At 38.6% G+C, this 20,618-nt stretch overlaps 1 protein-coding gene across 1 annotated transcript in view; it reads left to right on the top strand.

Moving 5' to 3' along the window:
- Window positions 1–20,618, top strand: part of PTPRT (protein tyrosine phosphatase receptor type T) — a 541,915-nt gene that overhangs the window by 71,512 nt on the left and 449,785 nt on the right. The window contains exons 2-3 of the mRNA XM_058177805.1: window positions 10,290–10,561; window positions 15,404–15,485. Of these exons, the coding sequence (XP_058033788.1) occupies window positions 10,290–10,561; window positions 15,404–15,485 (354 nt within the window). The remainder of the gene's footprint in view (window positions 1–10,289; window positions 10,562–15,403; window positions 15,486–20,618) is intronic.

Genomic DNA, 20,618 nt, shown 5'->3' with positions numbered 1-20,618 from the left:
CTCTCAGGGTTCATGTCCGTTTTGTTGCAATTCTGGCCACGCCTCCTCGGATTAAGCTTTCTTGAGATACTTATATTAATAATATTCTCCAAGTCCATTTTTATTTCTCTGCTTGTGAGTAAACAATGATTTACAATGGTTATTTTGCCTCCGTTAATATTTTCCCACAATGGCAAGTTGATGTAAATCATGTATTTAATTCCAGAGGAACTTAATGTAAAATATTATGAGTTTACTTCTGTTCATCTGGTGTCCGCAATAATTTCGCTTTAAACTTGAGTAGCATCTGAAAGGTAATGTTGAGGAAGTCTCAACTGAGCATATATTGAACTGGTCACAAGGGTTTCTTCTTGGTGGCTCATTTCTTCAGCTGTCAACTGCAAGAACATCATCATGTAAGCTTAATGAACAGCGTGCAAAGCCATTAAAAACTCAATTATGGCTTTCTCTCTTTTTTCCACTGTAGATGTGAGAAAATGCAATCATAAAGTGATGATGTGTAAACACAATAGATGCCATCTGTTATCAAGTATAATTTCAGTTCTGAAAAGAGGATATATGTTGCAGATGCATCAATAATAGGAGGCTTATCAAGGCATCATTGTGCACCAAGGAGGAGGGGAAATGAAATTTATGTGTATCTTGAGAGCACTTCATGGTTTAATTCTCTAGTTTTATTTGTATGTTCAGTGTAAGTGACATTTTATGCTCCCTGTCATTTTCAACTTTTTTTTTTTAAAAAAAATAATCTTTTCTCTTTATTTAATGTGGATTGATTTGAGCATATATAAATTTATTTTTTAATCATTGGGAAACTGGTAGCAACAGCAAGATATTAATTTTGTTAACTTGTTGATCAAAGCACATTTAATACAGTTGACCTGACATCCCATCTGTTTGCAAAACCATATGTCCCAGTGTCTGTGTGAATAAGTACTGAACCCTTAGCATTTCACAGCATGCAAAATACAGTATATCTATTTTCCTCTAAGATCACATTGCCTGTGGTTTGTTTTCAGATGAAAATAGCAAATGGCGGTACGGATGGATGAATGCTTAATTTAGAGGGAATAATGATAAGATAAAATTGTCTTATTATAAGCTTGCCAGTGTTTTATAAAATTACTAGCACTGGAAATACTGAGGAGAAATCATTTCAAAGCTATTCTTTCATTCTTCTTCTCAGTTGGATAAAACAGTGATTTGATTCATAACAGAAATAAAACACAGAAATGTTCATAAATGTCTCAGATTGTTTTAGATCTGCCATTCCTGACTTCTCACTGAGAATAGGATGGTACTCACAAGGCCAATTATTTCCGTTTAGCTTAATTAGTGGCTAAATTTGCCTACTGGTCTCCAGTATCACTATTCTTAATACCTTTGTTACATGTTAGCATCTGAAGAAACATTATTTTCCTGTCTTTCTACAAGTCCCAAAACTTATAGGGTGGTGACTATATTTGACAGATGTGATTGGGGGTGTACACCAGGGTGAAATGTAAAATTTGTTACTACTGGTTCTGTGGGCATGATTGGTGGGGGAGGGTAATGTGACTGGGTGGGCGTGGCCAACTTTTTTTTTTAACTTTTAAAAGCATTTTTTCTACAACCTGTTCGGCCGAAAAGGTTGTAGAAAAAGTGCTTTTAAAAGCTTCTGATGATCAGGCAATTCAGCTGCGATTGCCAGACGAGCCTTTTAAAAGCATTTTTTTACAGTCTCTTTGGCCGAAGAGGTTGTAAAAAAATGCTTTTAAAGTGTTCTGACGATCCCAGCTGAGTTGCCTGATTGCTAGAACTCTTTAAAAGCATTTTTACAGGCTCTTCGGCCAAAGAGGTTGAGAAAAAATGCTTTTAAAAGTTTCAGACAATCCCAACTGAGCTACGCAATCGTCAGAGGCTTTTTTTTACTTTTAAAAGCATTTTTTCAGCCGAAGAAAAAATGCTTTTAAAAGTTAAAAAAAAAAAACCTCTGCTGATCGCGCGGCTCAGCTGGGCATGCGGGGGTGGGGTAGGGATTTTTGCTACCAGTTTGTCAAACCACCCACTGCCATCGCTACTGGATTGGGTGATCCGGTCCGAACCGGGAGCATTTTACCCCTGATGTACACATACATGGATACACACACACACAAATTTTATAAGGCAGTGGTCCCTATCCTTTCTGTCTCTGCAGACCAATGGCAGTGGTGGGGCGAGAGGGGATGATTTTGTGCATGCACCTGTTGATGGTTCAAATGGAGCATCATGTGCTTGTGAGCTCTCCCACCACTTGCATTGCCTGCTTCCCAATGGGCTGCGGCCCAGTACTGGGCTGCAGCCTGGGGGGTGGGAATCCCTGTTATAAAGTACATTTATGTGCATGTGTGTGTGTGTGTGTGTGTGTCTATAGATGTGTTACCCAGTGGTGGGATCCAAGTAATTTAACAACCGGTTCTCTACCCTAATGATTTCTTCCAACAACCAGCTCACTAAACTGCTCAGAAAGTTAAAAACCGGTTCTCCCGAAGTGGTGCGAACTGGCTGAATCCCACCACTGGTGTTACCCATTAGATATGCCAAATACATATACATATATATGTATAGTTCAGTAACATAAAAGTTATTTACAAAAATGCTGCCAGAGTCTCTCCCTCTAATACAGCGGTCACCAACTGGTGATCCGTGGACCACTGGTGGTCCATGAGAAAATTTTGGTGGTCCACAGAAAAATGATTTGCATTTTTTATATTGCACTAAACCAGGGGTCCTCAAACTATGGTCGGATACATGCAATGAATGTTTGTATTGCTGCAGAGAGTCTCCCCCTTAGGGGTATTTTTGTGTGGGTCAGAGGGTGGCAGAAATTGTGACTTAGGGTCTGCTTCAGCTTCCTGGTATGGGGCTTTGGGTGATGGCTAGAGGGAAGTGCCACTGATGGCAAAGAGCTGGAGGGCCTCATTCCAGTGGGACTGCTGGGCTGGAACTGGCTGACCATCTCAGCCTGCTGAGCCTTCAGGTGCCAGTATCTGGCCTTGCACTCCCACAGGTCTTCCTTCTGCTTGGAAAGCCTATGCTCCTAGTCCTGAGTGAGGTGCTTCTGCTGAGCCTCCTTCTTGGTCAGATCCAATTTGAACTGAGCTGTTTCACCAACTCTTTCTCATGGTGGCTGCTTAGCTCCAGCAACTGCTTCCTTTTGGGGCCCTAAGGAGCCTGGGTGGGCAGGCAAGGAGTGGCTGGAAGGGGAGGGGCAAGTAGAGGCTGTAAAGGCAACCCTCAACGTAGGTGACATTGAGTTGGCCACTCCAGGTCACAGGACCACCTAGCCACACCCACCCACCTGGTCATTAGACAGATCAAATTAGTGGTCTGCGGGATTTAAAATTATGAATTTAGTGGTCCCTGAGGTCCGAAATGTTGGGGGGCCCTGTTCTAATACAATGCATATGGCTGCACATTGGGCAGAAATGATCAGAATGTTTCTGTGGCTTGTCTGTTGCACTGTAACAACATAACACCTAAAATAAAATAAAAAAGGGGGGGGAGAATCAGTAACTTAAAAATAAGGGAAGGCTTTCCAAACTCAATCTTCTGTGAATTGTAAGGCCAGCAGAGAAATGTATCTATAAAATAACTTGGCAGCAATCTCAGAATGAGAATGTCAAGAGGGATTGCATTTGATTAAAAATTACTATGCGTGACTGCTGAAATGGATATTTCCTTTTTTCTCCTTCTTTCATTCCCCTACCTGCAATCTGTGATTACTTGTTGCTTGTTTTCCTGAAGGCATGTTTGCAGACATCCCCAAAGTAGATTCTTTAAATAGAATAAAATGAATAATTCTCATTATTTTTAATGCGTAATCATTTATAATGTTAGTAACAAAGGGCAAATGATGGACAACTAGAAAGGATTCTCTGCAAATAATCTGCCATGGGTTACAAAGGTTTAATTATTTTATTATTACATTGTGTGGCATAAAGGTATTACAATCTATTCCACTGGGGAAAATATGTATGAATATTTTTTGCAGGAATGCCAATGGGCCTAATTTTCTTCCTGACCTCAATGATACTTCTCTAAATTCATGCAACTAATATTTTTTATTACCTCTAGGTCAAATATTCCCTTGGACCTTTCTCCCCTAGAAAAGTACTTTCTGAATAGATAAACAGCAATTGTGTTTCTCCAGATATGTACTATATGTGTCTGAATTGTTTTAAAAAATAATAGTTGAGAATAGTAACTTTATTTTCCTACATAGATCCATGCATTTCATATATGTATTGAAGAAGAAAAACAGTGAAGAAGGATACAATGATTTACATTGGTTATTTGCCTCTATTAATATTTTCCCACAATGGCAAGTTGATGTAAATCAAGTATTTAATTCCAGAGTAATTTAGAACATCACCAACTGGTGGTCCATGAGAAAATGTTGGTGGTCCACAGAAAAATTATTTGCATTTGTTTATGAAAATTGATGAAGGTATCTTTTCTTTTATGTTCACTGAGAGCATATGCACCAAGACAAATTCCTTGTGCGTCCAATCACACTTGGCCAATAAAAAATTCTATTCTATTCTATTCTATTGCACTAAATCAGGGGTTCTCAAACTACGGCCCCTGGGACAGATACATGCAATGAATGTTTGTGTTGCTACAGAGAGTCTCCCTCCTTTGGGGTCTTTTTGTGCAGGTCGGAGGGGGGCAGAAATTGCAACTTGGGGTCTGCTTCAGCCTCCTGGTGCAGGGCTTTGGGCAAAGGCTAGAGGGAAGTGCCGCTGGTGGTGAAGAACCAGAGGGCCTTGTTCTAGTGAAACTGCATCATGGTCTGGAACTGGCTGACCATCTCAGCCCGCTGAGCCTCCAGGTGCCAGTACCTGGTCTTGTATTCCCACAGGTCTTCCCTCTGCTTGGAAAGCCTAGGCTCATAATCCTCAGTGAGGTGCTTCTGCTGAGCCTCCTTCTCAGTCAGATCCAATTTGAACTGAGCCAGCTATTTTGCCAACTCTTTCTTGAGGCAGTTGCTTAGCTCAAACAGCTGCTTCCTGTTGGGGCCCTAAGGAGCCTGGGTGGGCAGCTGAGGAGTGGCTGGCAGGGGAGGGGTGAGTAGAGGCCGGCGAGGTGCCCCTCAATGTGAGTGACATTGAGTTGGCTAAGTCCAGCCAGTCACATGACCACCTAGTCACCCATCCAGCCGGTCATTAGGCAGATCATATTGGTAGTCCACGGGATTTAAAATCATGAATTTAGTGGTCCCTGAGGTCTGAAAGGTTGGTGACCCCTGATTTAGCATGTAACATCAAGAGTTTATCTCTGCTCATCTGGTGTCCATAATAATTTAACTTTGCCTGAACAGTTTGTGTTTGAGGATTAAACTCCTTGTGAACCCTGGATTTCTTAATGAACTTCATGTGGCCATTGATCTAATTTCAGAAACTTTATTAGTGGTCAGTTCAGATCCTAGGCAGGCAGAATCTGTTTCTTCCTCTGTAGCTCCCAAGATGTGGAGGGTGATAAAAGAAAAAAAGGAATCAGAAAATAAAAGGGAAAAGATGACATAAAAAGGAAAGGAAAAAGAATTGTATCTGTAGTACCCACCCAATGTTTGTTTCAACTTGGCACTTCAATAACATATAATGTGACACCTATCATGACCCAGACCATTCAGTTTCACCTGAACATTCCTTGAAAAGAAAGAAGAAAGAAGAAAGAAAGTCAGGATTTGGGGAATCATAGCTCAAATAGTATTTTTTTTATTAAAAAATGATGAAAGAAAAAAAAAGGTGTTATTTTATTTAACAATTCTCCAGAAGGAAAAGAGGAAGAATGGGAAAGCAGCAGAAGAAAAGAGAGAAAGAAAACTGGAGGCAGTTTGAGAAAGAAAAGAAGACACAAAAAGAAAAAGAAGAAGCTACTTCAAAGATCAGTTAGATAGGAAAAGGATAATTAGAGGAAAACAAGAAAAGATGCCTTGATAATCAAAGCACAATGTCAAATCAAAAAACAATTTTTATATGTTACCTTTGCTTCAACGTCAGTTTATAAGCAACATATAGGAGTCTTTCCTCCTCTCTTTTCCTATGTATTTTGCTATAGAAATGATATTTATCTTCTTCAACCATGCTGTTGGTGATGTAGTGAGGTTCTGTGATTTATTCAAATTCTTGGCTACATGAAACTGCTGCAGGCATGCTGCTCCCTCAGGACTATAACTATTTTGGTTTTGACTGCCAGAGAGACTGGACACCTGACTTCCACAGAGGCAGATCCGAGGAGAGCAAGAAGGATTTCATTTTCATAAATGAAGAAGCTTCACTGAACTCAGTTTGCAGTATGCATGCATAGAATTGTATCTTTCATACAAGAAGGACAGTTTGCCTGCTTGTGTTGTGTTCCCACAACCCAGGACACTTTCTATTATTGAATCCTATCTTATAGAGAAAATTTGAAGAGTCTTGCCCAGGGGTGAAATCTAAAAATTTTCCCTACCGGTTCTGTGGATGTGGCTTAATTGGTGGGTGTGGCTTGGTGGTCAGATAACTGGGTAGGCGTGGCCAATAACAATAAATAATAAAAATAATAAACAAAGTATAAAAAATAATAAGAGGTATCAAAAACCAACTTTCACACTTTACACACACACACCTCACACACACACACACACACACACACAAAATGCCACATACAGCTATCTGAGATTTTGTGTATTTGTGTAGTTAGAGTGAAACACTACAGAAACACACCAAATCTCAGAAAGCTGCACAAATATTTTATTTTATTTTATTTTATTTTATTTTATTTTATTTTATTTTATTTTATTTTATTTTATTTTATTTCGATTGTGGACTTCAATTCCCAGAGTTCCTCAGCCAGCAAAGCCAGCCAGCATTAGTTGATCACTGAGGAAATAGATTAGCTAAGCAATTGATTCTGTCTGGCTGAAAGTGAAACTGGGGCTTTCGCGCTGGAAAAAAAGCCATGCGTTCATCAGTAATCAGGTAAGTGCCTTAGAATCTCTACTCTTACTTGTAGAAAACATGTTTTCTATAAGTAAGAGTACAGAGGAGACTTTAATTATTTTTTTTAAGTTTAAAGGCTCTGCCGATCTCAGCTGAGGGGCAGGATCCTCAAAGGCTTTTTTTCTACTTTTAAAGGCATGTTTCGGATGAAGAAAAACTGGCTTTTAAAAGTAAAAAAAACCCTCTGCTGATGGTACGGCTCAGCAGAGGCAAGGGGGGCAGGGCCAGGGATTTTTGCTACCGGTCCTCCAAACCAGCAGCCGCCATCGCTATCAGATCGTGCGAGCCAGTACGAACCGGGAGCATTTGACCCCTGGTCTTGCCCTAAGCAACTAATTAAAAGGCTGGCAGTGTTGCAATAGTTTGTACATGCTTTATCTGCAAATCAGGGCATTTTACTACTGCTGAATCATATCTTCCATTAATTTCAAAGGGCCTTACTCCCAACTTTGGCAAAACATTGGCAAAAGGAATCAGAACACAAAATAAAAATTAAGTGGACATGATTTTGTAGATAACCCTCACTCTGTCAAGGACCTTGGAGTACTCATATCAAATGATCTACAGTAAGTGCCAAAGTCCACTGGAACTTTTGGAAAAGTCCACTGGAACTTTGCCAAAAAAGGCATTAAGGGTTGTAAACCTAATCTTGTGTAGCTTCTTCTCTGGTAATATTACATTACTAACGAGAGCATACAAAACATTTGCTAGACCAATTCTCAAATACAGCTTGTCTGTCTGGAACCCACACTGCATATTGGACATTAATACAGTTGAACATGTCCAGAAATATTTCACAAGAAGAGTCCTCCACTCCTCCACTCACATGCCACCAAAATTGAAATTTTGGGCTTAGAAAATTTAGAATTACACCACCTTCAGTATGACCTAAGCATCATTCATAAAATCATCTGCTACAATGTCCTACCTGTCAATGACTACTTCAGCTTCAACCACAACAATACACGAGCACACAATAGATACAAACTTAAAGTGAACCACTCTAAACTTGATTGCAGAAAATATGACTTCAGCAACCAAGTGGTCATTGCCTGGAATGCACTACCTGACTCTGTGGTTTCATTCCAAAACCCCCAAAATTTTAACCTTAGACTGGCTACTGTTGACCTCACTCCATTCTTAAGAGGTCTGTAAGGGGCGTGCATAAGAGCACCAGTGTGCCTACCCTCCCTGTTCTAATGTTCCCTTTAATTGTATTCATTTTATGTATTCAATTCATGCTTATACTTATATATATATATTATCTAAAACGTACTCGACAAATAAATAAAAATAAAATAAAATAAAAACCTCAGTATTTATTTAAATGATAGCCGTGGTAAGGACAACGTCAACAACAAAGGAGAAGTGCTTTTTTACTTGCACAAAAATACAGTTAGGGTTGACATGTTTTGTGAAGATTTCTTCAAAGACACCTTTGTCCAACGTCAGCCCAACTATCATTTGATAGTTAGGCTTCCTTTGAATGCACCCTGATTCAAAGTGCTGGGCATGTGGGGCACAAGGTCCAATTATTTAAGGAACTGCCTCTCCACAAAGATATCTGCCTAGGTTAAATAGAGTAGACATATTCCAGGTTCCATCCCTTAAGTGTTGTCATCTGGTGATACATAGGAATCTATTGAATGGGTTGGTTGGTTGGTTGGTTGGTTGGTTGGTTGACTGGCAATGGTAGGTCAGGTTCCTAATTATTTTGTGTGTGGTTGGTTTTTTGTGTGTGTGTGGTTTTTATTATTGTTGTGAGGCACACAGAGTTGTATTTTACAAGGTGGGTAGACATATAAATCAAATAAACAAATGAGTAAAGTATACTATTTGGATTAACACTGAATAGTTTGAAGTTTCTGGATTTATCAAGTTTTAGGAAGAACTTCTACTATCAAACTGAAACCCTTTTCCCCCCACCAAAGATAATTTAGAAGCAAGGATCCAGGCAATTGCTTAGATTGCTAATCTCAGGGTTAGTTGGTTATTTATTGAACTATGAAGTCTGCAACTACAACAAATAAGACAAAAAGTCCATGATGTCTTCCATGCAGGTGATTTATAGAATCACCCAGCCATTGCTTTAGGAATACCAACCTTGCTCATGTTAGTGTTTTATCACCATAGCAATGTTACCAGATGGCAGTTTATATCACTGGTGGAGAATAATTCCATGTGTGAAGTAGATATGCGATAGATATAAGTTGATTGTAGAACTCATGCATCAAGCTTGTAAAATAACTTATAATATAAAAATTAGTTTTTCTGAAGTTGAACAAAATGTGGGTAAATATGTATGTGGTTGTGGGTGGTTTGTTAGCTTATTTATTTTGACATACTTTTTTCTTTGCTAAGACTGTATGCAAATATGAGTGAAACTGTTTTAATGTATTCTCAGTTTTAAAAGTTAACAGTTTTATTGAGTTTAACCCAGTTCTGCTAACTAGCTGAATATATCTGTGGACTTTTTTGGGGTAAAAAGTATAAAGGTGATTTACTGTGCATTTAATTATTTTTTTGCAGGAACAAATGTATGAATTTGGAGTTGAACCACTCTGACTCATAATCTCCAAATCTTATCAGTTTCTCTCTCAAAAGCTGTTGAAGCAGAAAAATGATGATTCCAAAGAGTAGTTTTAAATTCTGAACTTTATTTCTCACCCTATAGTTAGGCTCCTTAGTAACTACGGTTCTTCTACCATTACCAGTTTTCCATCTTGTAGATGAGAACTGTGTCAATAGTCATGCCACTGAAACAATCATTTTGAAAACTCTGCCTAATACAATTCAGTGGTTTTCCCAAAAATTTAACTGACCTCCCAAATTGTAGGATTCTTGATATATTGTAATCTATAAATATGGACCTGTTACAAAAACAGACAGCTTAATAGTGTTTGTGTATGCAATCAAAAGAGTCTGGTAGTGTAACTTCAGTAAAGCGAAAAGGGAATGTGATACGCTTTTCATATCTGAAGTCAATATTTTCCTGTCAAACAGTTTGAAATCCAAGTTGGAAAAATCTGAAAATAATAATGAATGGCCTCTTTAGCTGATAATGCAAGCAGTGGATACAAATGTATTTGTCATTCCTGGTGTTTTTCCTTTCTTCAGAAAAGTGCTGAATTATAATAATAGTAATAGATCTCAGAAAATTAACAGCTGTTTGGGGTTCTGACTGTAGGCCCGATTATTTAGAATTATTGACTCTTTAATTAATTTAGTTGTAATATCAGGAAAAATAACTAATGATCTTTTCTTTTTTTCCCCCTTTCTTTTTAGGTTCCTTCATGATGGTGAATAGTTCTGGGAGGGCATCTGGGCAAAAAGCCCACTTGCTTTTACCAACACTGAAGGAAAACGACACTCACTGCATTGATTTCCATTACTACCTGTCCAGCCGTGACCGTTCTAGCCCTGGATCCTTGAATGTTTATGTGAAAGTGAATGGTGGACCTCAAGGCAACCCTATCTGGAATGTCTCTGGGCTTGTTACAGAAGGTTGGGTGAAAGCAGAGCTTGCAATCAGTACTTTCTGGCCACACTTTTATCAGGTATACTTGAGATTTCTTTTCTTCTACCATAGCAGTGGGGAACCTACAGCCTATGGGCCACTGTTGCTTTTAAAGAGCAAGTTGCTCATTTTCTATTGGTTTTTATTTATTTATTATTTATTTATTTTCAGTTTTGCAATTGGAAGTGGGAACGGGCTAAAATATTTTCTGTTAAATGAACTGCATCCACCATTTAGCCCAATCTTCTTTAGAACAGAACAGAACAGAACAGAACAGAACAGAACAGAACAGAATAGAATTTTTTATTGGCCAAGTGTGATTGGACACACAAGGAATTTGTCTTGGTGCATAGGCTCTCAGTGTACATAAAAGAAAAGATAGGTTCATCAAGAAACATAAAGTAATGACATTTATGCATCACAACCTGATCCTTGAGGAACTTGGACGAGGAGGAAAAGGTAGTAACAATGCAGGATCCAATCTGGGTCAGTCACCAAGGTCAGAGGTTTAATCTTCTGAGCTTTCATCCTCATGCTGGAGCCCAAAGCTCAGAGGACTAAACCTTTGGACCTAGTGCCTGATTCAGATTGGATCCTGCAACAATTATCCTGCAACACTATATTTGCCTTCATTTTTGTAGGAATAGTAGTAAGAAAATTAACTAAAATGGCCACAATTCTCAAATCAAATATATGAATGTATCCTAACAGCATGAGAGCTAAAATCTACTGATCTGTACAGTCTGGTTTTCCTTGCCATGCAGAGAATCAGACTAACCTCAGATACTATATACACTACATTAAATTGAAATGGAATATTTTCTTTAAATCCGTCTTTAAATTGGGAACCGAAGCAGTAAATCTGACAGGTAGTCCTAAATTCTTGTAAACTTAGATAGCCAAGCATAATCAATCACTTAAAATAAATATTTTTCTCTTATGTTCAGCTTCTTGAATATTACTTAGCATTCTTTTTAATCAATAATCATAGTCATATGACTGAGTGAGAAGGAAAAGGGAAATTTCCTTCTCTAGGGAAATTGAGGAGCAGAAAGGAGTAGACAGAGAGTACCCAAAGTTTTGTTTTGGCTATACCTATTTTTAAATGACTTTTGAAGATTACCCCTAAAGGAATGAAACATCTTAATTTTTTTAAAAAATCCCCAAATTGCTCTCTTTCTGAATCATAATGTTGACAACAAATTAGATAATCATGTCATGATTGAACTACTTGTTTGGGAAATGCCAAAATCACAATGACTAATATTTTCTTTCGTAAAAACCATTTGGAACAATCTGAAAAGTCTCTCTCTCTCTCCATATATATACACATATGTGTATTAATCATTCACTGTGCATGATAATTTTTTCAGGGTGTTGCTAGGATCCCAAAAAAGAAGAAATACTATGCCCCAAAGTGTAAAAGCATGAAATAAAAATAATAATAATAATAATAATAATAATAATAATAATAATAATAATAATAATAATAATAATAATAATAATAATAATAATATTATTTTAATTTGTATACCGCCCTTCTCCCGAAGGACTCAGGGCGGTGAACAGGCAGATAAAATATAAATACACACAATAATTTAAAAACAACCCTTAAAAAACTAATTTAAATGCCCAAAACGTTAAAAAAAACATACTCCCCTATAAAATAACACAATTTTAAAACCCATCCAATAAAAATAAAAATCAGGCTAGTCCAGCTATATGAAATAAATAAGTTTTAAGTTCGAAAGGTCCTAAGGTCAGGTAATTGTCAAGTCCGAGGGAAGTTCGTTCCACAGGGTCGGAGCTCCCACAGAGAAGGCCCTCCCCTGGGGCCGCCAGTCGACACTGTTTGGCTGACGGCACCCTGAGGAGTCCCTCTCTGTGGGAGCGCATCGACGATGGGAGATAGAAGCCGGCAGTAGGCGGTCCCGTAGATAGCCGGTCCTAAGCCATGGAGCGCTTTAAAGGTGGTAACCAATACCTTGAAGCGCACCCGAAAACAACAGGTAGCCAGTGCAGTCTGCGAGGATAGGTGTTATGTGGGAGCCCGAGACGCCCTCAATAACCAGCGCAGCCGCGTTCTGAACTAGCTGAAGTCTCCGGTGCTCTTCAAGGGGAGCCCCATGTAGAGAGCATTGCAGTAGTCCAGGCGAGAGGTAACAAGGGCATGAGTGACTGTGCATAAGGCATCCCGGTCCAGGAAGGGCGCAACTGGCGGATCAGGCGAACCTGATAAAATGCTCTCCTGGAGACGGTCGCCAAATGGTCTTCAAAGGACAACCGGCCATCCAGGAGCACGCCCAAGTTGCGTACCTTCTCCATCGGGGCCAATGATTCACCCCCGACAGACAGCCGCATCTGCAGCTGACTGTACCGAGGTGCCGGCATCCACAGCCACTCCGTCTTGGAGGGATTAAGTTTGGGCCTGTTCCTCCCCATCCAGACCCGTACGGCTTCCAGACACCGGGACAACACTTCGACAGCTTCACTGGGGTGGCCCGGGGTGGAAAAGTACAGCTGAGTGTCATCAGCGTACAGTTGGTATCTCACCCCAAAGCCACTGATGATCTCACCCAGCGGCTTCATATAGATGTTGAACAGGAGGGGTGAGAGAATCGACCCCTGCGGCACCCCACACATGAGGCACCTTGGAGTCGATCTCTGCCCCCCTGTCAACACCGTCTGCGTCCGATCAGAGAGGTAGGAGGAGAACCACCGATAAACGGTGCCTCCCACTCCCAACCCCTCCAACCGGCGCAGCAGGATACCATGGTCGATGGTATCAAAAGCCGCTGAGAGGTCTAATAGGACCAGGGCAGAGGAATAACCCCTATCCCTGGCCCTCCAGAGATCATCCACCAGCGCGACCAAAGCTGTCTCCGTACTGTATCCGGGCCGGAAGCCGGACTGGAACGGGTCTAGATAGACAGCTTCATCCAGGTACTGGGGTAGCTGACATGCCACCACACTCTCTACAACCTTTGCCGTAAAGCGAAGATTGGAGACTGGCCGGTAGTTCCCTAAAACAGCTGGGTCCAGGGAAGGCTTCTTGAGGAGGGGTCTCACCACAGCCTCTGAAATAAATTCAGATAAAATTAGTTGATGCTAACATTAATTGATTTAGCACTGGTGATGTTACCTACATTGGGATGATGAAATGTCTGCAAGAAAACAACTAGAAAACATAGAGAAAACAAGAATAGAAAACTCAAGAGAACTTCATGACACTAAAATGGTTCAGGGACCATTTATTTTTACTAAGTCTATACATTGCTTCTCACTTTTCTCTTTTTGTGGATCTCAGCACCTCTGTCCAACCATGATTTCCTTAATATTTCCCTTACTCTCAAACAATTCAGTATTTAGAAAGAGGTTTGTCCTCTGTTACAGATTTAGGACCATACAACAATATCATCCAACAATCCCTAAGGAGCTTCTGGTAGATTTTAAAAGCTGTATTCTAACAACATATGAACATCCATCATTTAGATCTTACATATCAAAGATCCTGCTTGTTGCCAGGCAATGAAACAGCATGGGAAATCACCTTGGAGTGTCCTTCAGGATGAATCTTGATGGAATAAAAAAATGCACTTCAGATTTCTCTTCCCTCCAGCTCTTTTTTTTTAATAAACAACACTGGATTACATCATCTTAATTGCTTGGTTACCTTAGCCTCCCATGTTTTTTCCTTATCATTCATTAAATTCTGATAGTTAACCACCTCATCAAGATGTTGTTTTCTATGACCTTTCCATAACTATAGGGAGTTGAAGAATCTTATCAGAAAAAAATATTTTCAAGGACTTTATATCCCTTCATAACTTGTCTTGAAGCATCTTGATAAAATCTTGTACATGCTTTATAGGTTTCTTCTGTAGCACATTCTTTTTAACCATTTATTGTCTGGCCATTAACCCATTCTATAATATATAATTCTTTCTGCCATCATAGTTCTGGGACTTAATTAAGATTTAGCTGGCTTCATGATTATATTTATTTCTAGTACCGATTTTTAATGTACGGTGTTTTACATACATGCATATTTGCACACTTTTGGGAGGAGGGTCTTTGAAAGGGATTATGTATATCTACATATGTAAATTCGGGAACTGAGAGGGTTGCTCTGTGGAATACAGGTAGTTCTTGTTTAGTGAATGCCTTGTTTAGTGACTATTCAGTTACAGTGGTTATGGCCAGGGGTGGGCTTCAAAAATTTTAGCAAGGAATTCTCTGTCTGGTTGCTAGGTGGGCATGGCCATGCTGGGTGTGGCCTAGTTGGCCTCCTGCACCATGGCAGGGGGGCATTTTTGCCCTCCACAGGCTCCAGAGGCTTTCCTTGAGCCTCTGGGAAGGCGAAAACAGCCTCCCCAGCCTCCAGAGGCCCTCTTCCTGAACTTCTGGTAGGCCCGTTTTTCACCCTCCCCAAGCCTCTGTGTGAGCCCTGCACTTACCTGCATCCAAAATGGGCCACGTGGGGACTCCTGGGAGGGGGGGCAGGGAAGGCAGGCTCAGCCAGGAGTGGGATTTGGGGGTTCTCTGAACTGCACAGAATCTTAGCTAGAGGTTCTTCTGAACTTCTACGACCCCCAGCAGCCCACCCCTAGTTATGGCCAATCCTTGCATTTATGACCTTCACAGGTCAGTAAAGCAAAGGGAAGCTGTAGTAAGATCATAAACGTAGTTGTGGTTTCACTTAGCAATTACTTTGTTTAACAACCAAGTTACTGTTCCCAGTTGTGTTTGCTAAACAAGGACTATCTGTAAAGCATCTATTACAGAATCTGAATCTTTTGTACTTAAGGGATGTTAAAGGGATGTCTTGTATATAATTTTCAATTGTTTACTTAATCAGCTTGTTGTCTCCTATGAATTTCAGGTCATATTTGAATCGGTTTCCTTGAAGGGTCACCCTGGGTACATAGCTGTGGATGAAGTCAGAGTCCTTGCTCATCCATGCAGTAAGCATCTCTTTTCCCACCCCCATTCCCTCCTAACCATAGCAATGCATTTCATGTTCAAATGAGTAATTTACCCAATTTAGTCAGTTCTGAAACATTTCCTTTTATCTATTCCAAATGCTTGCGGAGTGGAAGTAATCAACCCTGAATAAATACATAATTTCTCAAGTTGTACAACAAGCAAAGCTGCTTCAAATGTGCAGCAAGTGCCAAGATTTTAAACCATTATTAAAAGGAAATAAAGCCCCTGATTGTTAGGACCATTGAAGGGAGAGAATTACAGGGTTTTAGTGATTCCCTATAGAATTAACTTAAAGAGAGAAAGTTGGGGTAGGAAGGAGAATGTTCGTGAACACAACTAAGCAAATTAGTGCAACATTCACACTGGGAAAAAAGGCTTGGAGTGTTTTTCTTTAAAGAAATGTAAATCTTTGCAGTGCCTCTTTGAAAGAATATATATATATATATATATATATATATATATATATATATATATATATATATATATATATATATATATATATATATATGTATATATATATATATATACACACACACACACACACACACACACACATTCTTTCAAAGAGGCACTGCAAAGATTTACATTTCAAAGCATGTGATTCACACTGTGAAATAGAGAAATAAGTCAGATTGTTTTGCTACATTTCCTAGGCTACTGTATTTCTTTCAGCTGTTCTATTCAGATTTATTTTAAAAGCATTCAATTAGGAATCTGTATCAAATTGACATGAAAGATACTCAGTTTATAACAGTAAAGAACAAACTGACACAGTATGAATTTTAATTTTAATTTAGGCTATTTTGTATGATCATGGGAATTATCTGACTTTTTTTTTTATTTCTATGGAGAGCTTAATAATTAGGACAAAGTAAGCAGACGAAAGCATTTTTAGTCCCACCAACAGGGAGAAGCTAAGTATAGATTTTTAGATAAATTCCAGAAAATTTAACAGAGTTAATTTCTCGAATCACTTTGGGCCATGCAATCTTCCTCCAACTTACTTTGCCAGTGTAGGTACCTCTAAAATGATAAATGATGAAAATGTGTGACAAAGTCATCATGCAAATGCATTGACTTATGCGTCTGATGTCGAAACATCAGTACATAATATAGATAGTCCTTGACTTATGACCACAAAAGAGCCCAAAATTTATTTTGCTAAGTGAGATAGTTCTTAAGTGAATTTTACCTCATCCCTGCAGCTGTTATTAAGTTATTAAGTGAATCTGGTTTCTCCATTGACTTTATTTGTCAGAAGGTTGCAAAAAGTGATCACATCATCCCAGGTTACTGCAACCATCATAAATATGAGTCAGTTGCCAAGCCTCCAGATTTTGATTGCATGACCTTGGGGATGCTCCAATGGTTGTATGTGTGAAAAAGAGTCATAAGTCATATTTTTCAGTAATGTAACTTTGAATGGTCACTAAATGAACTGTTGTAAGTCGAGGACTACCCATAGTGGCATTTGTATGATGATGTTATCATCTGAATGTAGCCATGTTGGCATCACCACAGTTTGCTGCATATCTTTCTGTGTTTATTATTTATTCATTAAAGAAAATTTTATGACTTCTCAACTCATTTATGGTGATTCTGTGTTATAAGGGTTGTTACTGAAAGGACAAAATATTAAAGAGTTCTCATCTATAATATCATGTAAATAATGCAAATCAACCATGGATACATTTTTCACTCTTGCAAAATGGGGCTGGAACTCTTGAATCAAACTGCTTTAACCACTTCATAAATGCGTGACATAGGAGAACAAACCCAACAGGACTAGACTCAGCAGTCCATCTGCACTTAAAAAAACAAAGGCCACTCTTTTGAAGGCAGCAAAGTCCACAGCAAAGACAGAGAGGACCTCTGGTTTGAAAGAGGGGTCAAAGAGGCCATCTATGTCAAAATTGAACAGCTCTCTCTCTCAAAAGAGGGGGAGGGATATGACATCATCTATTTCCAGTCTACAACACAGTCCTTTCAGAAATTCCAAGAAGGCTCCACATCCATTTGCATCACTCAGATGACACAGATAAACTTCCAGGTGGCCTTAACAACTTGCTAAAAAAATGCAAATAACCAGTGTTCTGCAAGGAGATAAATCTTTCCATTCCCCACCATCCAGTCAGAGCTCTCTTCGTCCTTTTATTTTCATTATACTTCAAACCCCCTACCTATCCCCCCAAAAAAAAAACTCCCTTTGTGCAGAAAGTTAGACACTGTGAACTAAGTCACAGTAACTGGTTTAGTCATCCAGTAAGAATTTCATAAATAACTGGTTGATTTTGAAAAACTAAACAGGATCTGTTCTTTTTACCTCTTGAATAGGAGACAACTAAAAAAAAATACTAGGCCTATCAATAAGAGTGAAAAATTTAAAAGACTATTTCACAGGTACTAAGTGGCAAATATATTTTTTTCTTTTGTCACCAAGTAAACTACATGAATTGGTCCATTAGATTATGAAAGGTATCTTGAAAGAGAAGTTACTAACTTTCCTAGCCTAACATAACTTAATATAATTTATCTACTGTAAGAAACATGATTTCAATCAGCAGGAAGAGAAAATATACATACAACTGAGGATCTAACTAGCATCATTGAGCAGTGATTTTTCATGAGATTTTGCCTAACTGTTCTTGTCTATTTGTGATTAAGGAATTGTATCAAAATGTTCAAATAATTAAAACCAGCAAACCTCCCTCCCCCAAAAAAGTAATTATATGCTGCTTTACATATCAGTTTGGGAAATGTAGATTAGTGTGGTTTGCATGCAAACAAGCAGATTTTGCCTGTTCTTATTATTAAATGCTTTCTTTTGTTCTAATTCAGAAGTGCCAGAGGACTTAAAATAGCAGAATTATTGCCAATTAAACAGGTCCATACACTGAAGTTGGAGGGACCGGAAGACATTAACTGTCAAAATTGTTTGCTGTAAATATATTAAAGCAGTAGTGCTTTGTATCAAGGGCTCTCCATTTCACATGACAGATCTATGACCCTGCCTCAGCCAGGAGCTAGTACATCGATACATTTTGACATGGATAAATTAGTGACCAGTTAAAAGGGATGGCATAGCACTATTTAACTTGATTGACTGGATGTGGTTCTTCAGAAATACAATATATGTTGTGGACAGTTACTAACTAGTTTTCCCTTACTATGGATGTTTATTTTGCTATCTGAAGCAAACAGCCAAGTTTGGAAAATAATTTTAATTTAAATGTAAAAATGGGTGTCAAAAATTAGAAATATGTCTGCTCCATCACTATGGTCATGATTGGATTCTATGATTGATAAATTCTGAGGTAAATCTTGATCAGAGATCTCCCATTTCACTTTTAGTACATTCTAAAATAATCAGTTGCAGTTGCAATTCTGTGGCTTAGCATACTATTTACTACTGGATAAATTGATAAATTTTTTGAATGGAACCTTTGTAGAGCTAAATTTGGTGAACATCTTGAATTATTTGCCTATGGAATGCAGCTGTAGCACAGAACCAAACATAATCAAAAAGTTGGCAAACATCAGTTAATAGCATCCATGCATTGTATTTATACAATGAATGGAAAGAAAATGGATTTTGATATACAAAAATCATTTGCTTTGGTTATATATTTGAAATGCCAGAGACATTATGAAAAAAAAAAACAAGCAACCCAATATTGCAAGTATTCTGGAAGCAAAACTCCAGGATGAAAGGTGGCCAGGGTGCTCACTTTTATCTGGGACATGATGTAAACCTGTGAATGGGCCAATTGGAACTTTCCCCTGAAAGTAACTGTGCCATCCAAGATCCAGATGGCCTCAATTTAGAAAAGCTATGAAGTCCTGGATCTTTTCCCAGATCTTCAATGAGGGAGAATGAGGCTCCTTGCTGCATTGTACTTGCCATCTTTTATAGCATTTATGTTATTGGATTTATTGCAATTTCTTTGTTGTGAGCCACCCAGAGTCATTGAGAGTTGGGTGGCATAAAATTTTAATAAATTGCTGCTGTTATTACTAATTTGCTAGTGAGATACAGCTTCAAGCTGTATGGCACTGAAACATAATGATGTAATTCTTTATCTCTGGATTGTCTCTAAGATAACTGGAAGAATAAACCTTTTACTTCTATTTTCTGTGTAGTGCATCAATCCATCCATCCATCCATCCATCCATCCATCCATCCATTATTTATTTATTTATTTATTTATTTATTTATTTATTTATTTATTTATTTATTTATTTATTTATTTATTTATTTATTTCATCAGCCATGTATTTTATGACAAATACAAGTATAAACATAATTATAAATACATGAAAAGATATGAATGAAAGAAACTATTAGGATAGGGATGGTAGGCATGCTAGTGTGCTTATGCACACCCCTTACAGACCTCTTAGGAATGGTCTAAGGTTAAAGTTTTGGGGATTTGGGGAAGAAACCACAGAGTCAGATAGTGCATTCCAGGTGTTGACAACTCTGTTACTGAAGTCGTATTTTCTGCAGTCTAGTTTGGTTTGGTTTACAATGAGTTTGTATCTGTTGTGTGCTCTTGTATTGTTATGGTTGAAGCTGAAGTATTCATTGGCTGGTAGGACATTGTAGCAGATGATTTTATGTACTATGCTTAGGTCAGACCGAAGACGGCAAAGTTCTAAGTTGTCTAAGGCTAAAATTTTGAGTCTGGTGGTGTAAGGTATTTTGTTGCAAGCAGAGGAGTGGAGGACTCTTCCTGTGAAATATCTCTGAACTCGTTTGATTGTATTAATGTCCGATATGCAATGCAGGTTCCAGACAGATGAGCTGTATTCAAGAATTGGTCTGGCAAAAGTTTTGTTTGTCCTAGTTTGCAGTTCAATATTACCAGAGAAGAAGCTACACAAGATTAGGTTAACAACTCTTAATGCTTTTTTAGCAATGCTGTTACAGTGAGCTCTGGCACTTAGATCATTTAAGATGAGTACTCCAAGGTCTTTGACAGAGTGAGGTTCGTCTGTTAGGTCATATCCATCGGGCTTGTATTTTGTGTTCTGATTTCTTTTGCCAATGTGTAAGATAGAGCATTTGTTGGTTGAGATTTGGAGTTGCCAATTGTTTGGCCATTCTGACA

This window comes from Ahaetulla prasina, chromosome 3 (genome assembly GCF_028640845.1).
Source record: "Ahaetulla prasina isolate Xishuangbanna chromosome 3, ASM2864084v1, whole genome shotgun sequence".
Lineage (NCBI taxonomy): Eukaryota > Metazoa > Chordata > Lepidosauria > Squamata > Colubridae > Ahaetulla > Ahaetulla prasina.
The sequence above is the reverse complement of the archived record's forward strand: the minus strand, read 5'-3'. Positions and strand labels throughout refer to the sequence as shown.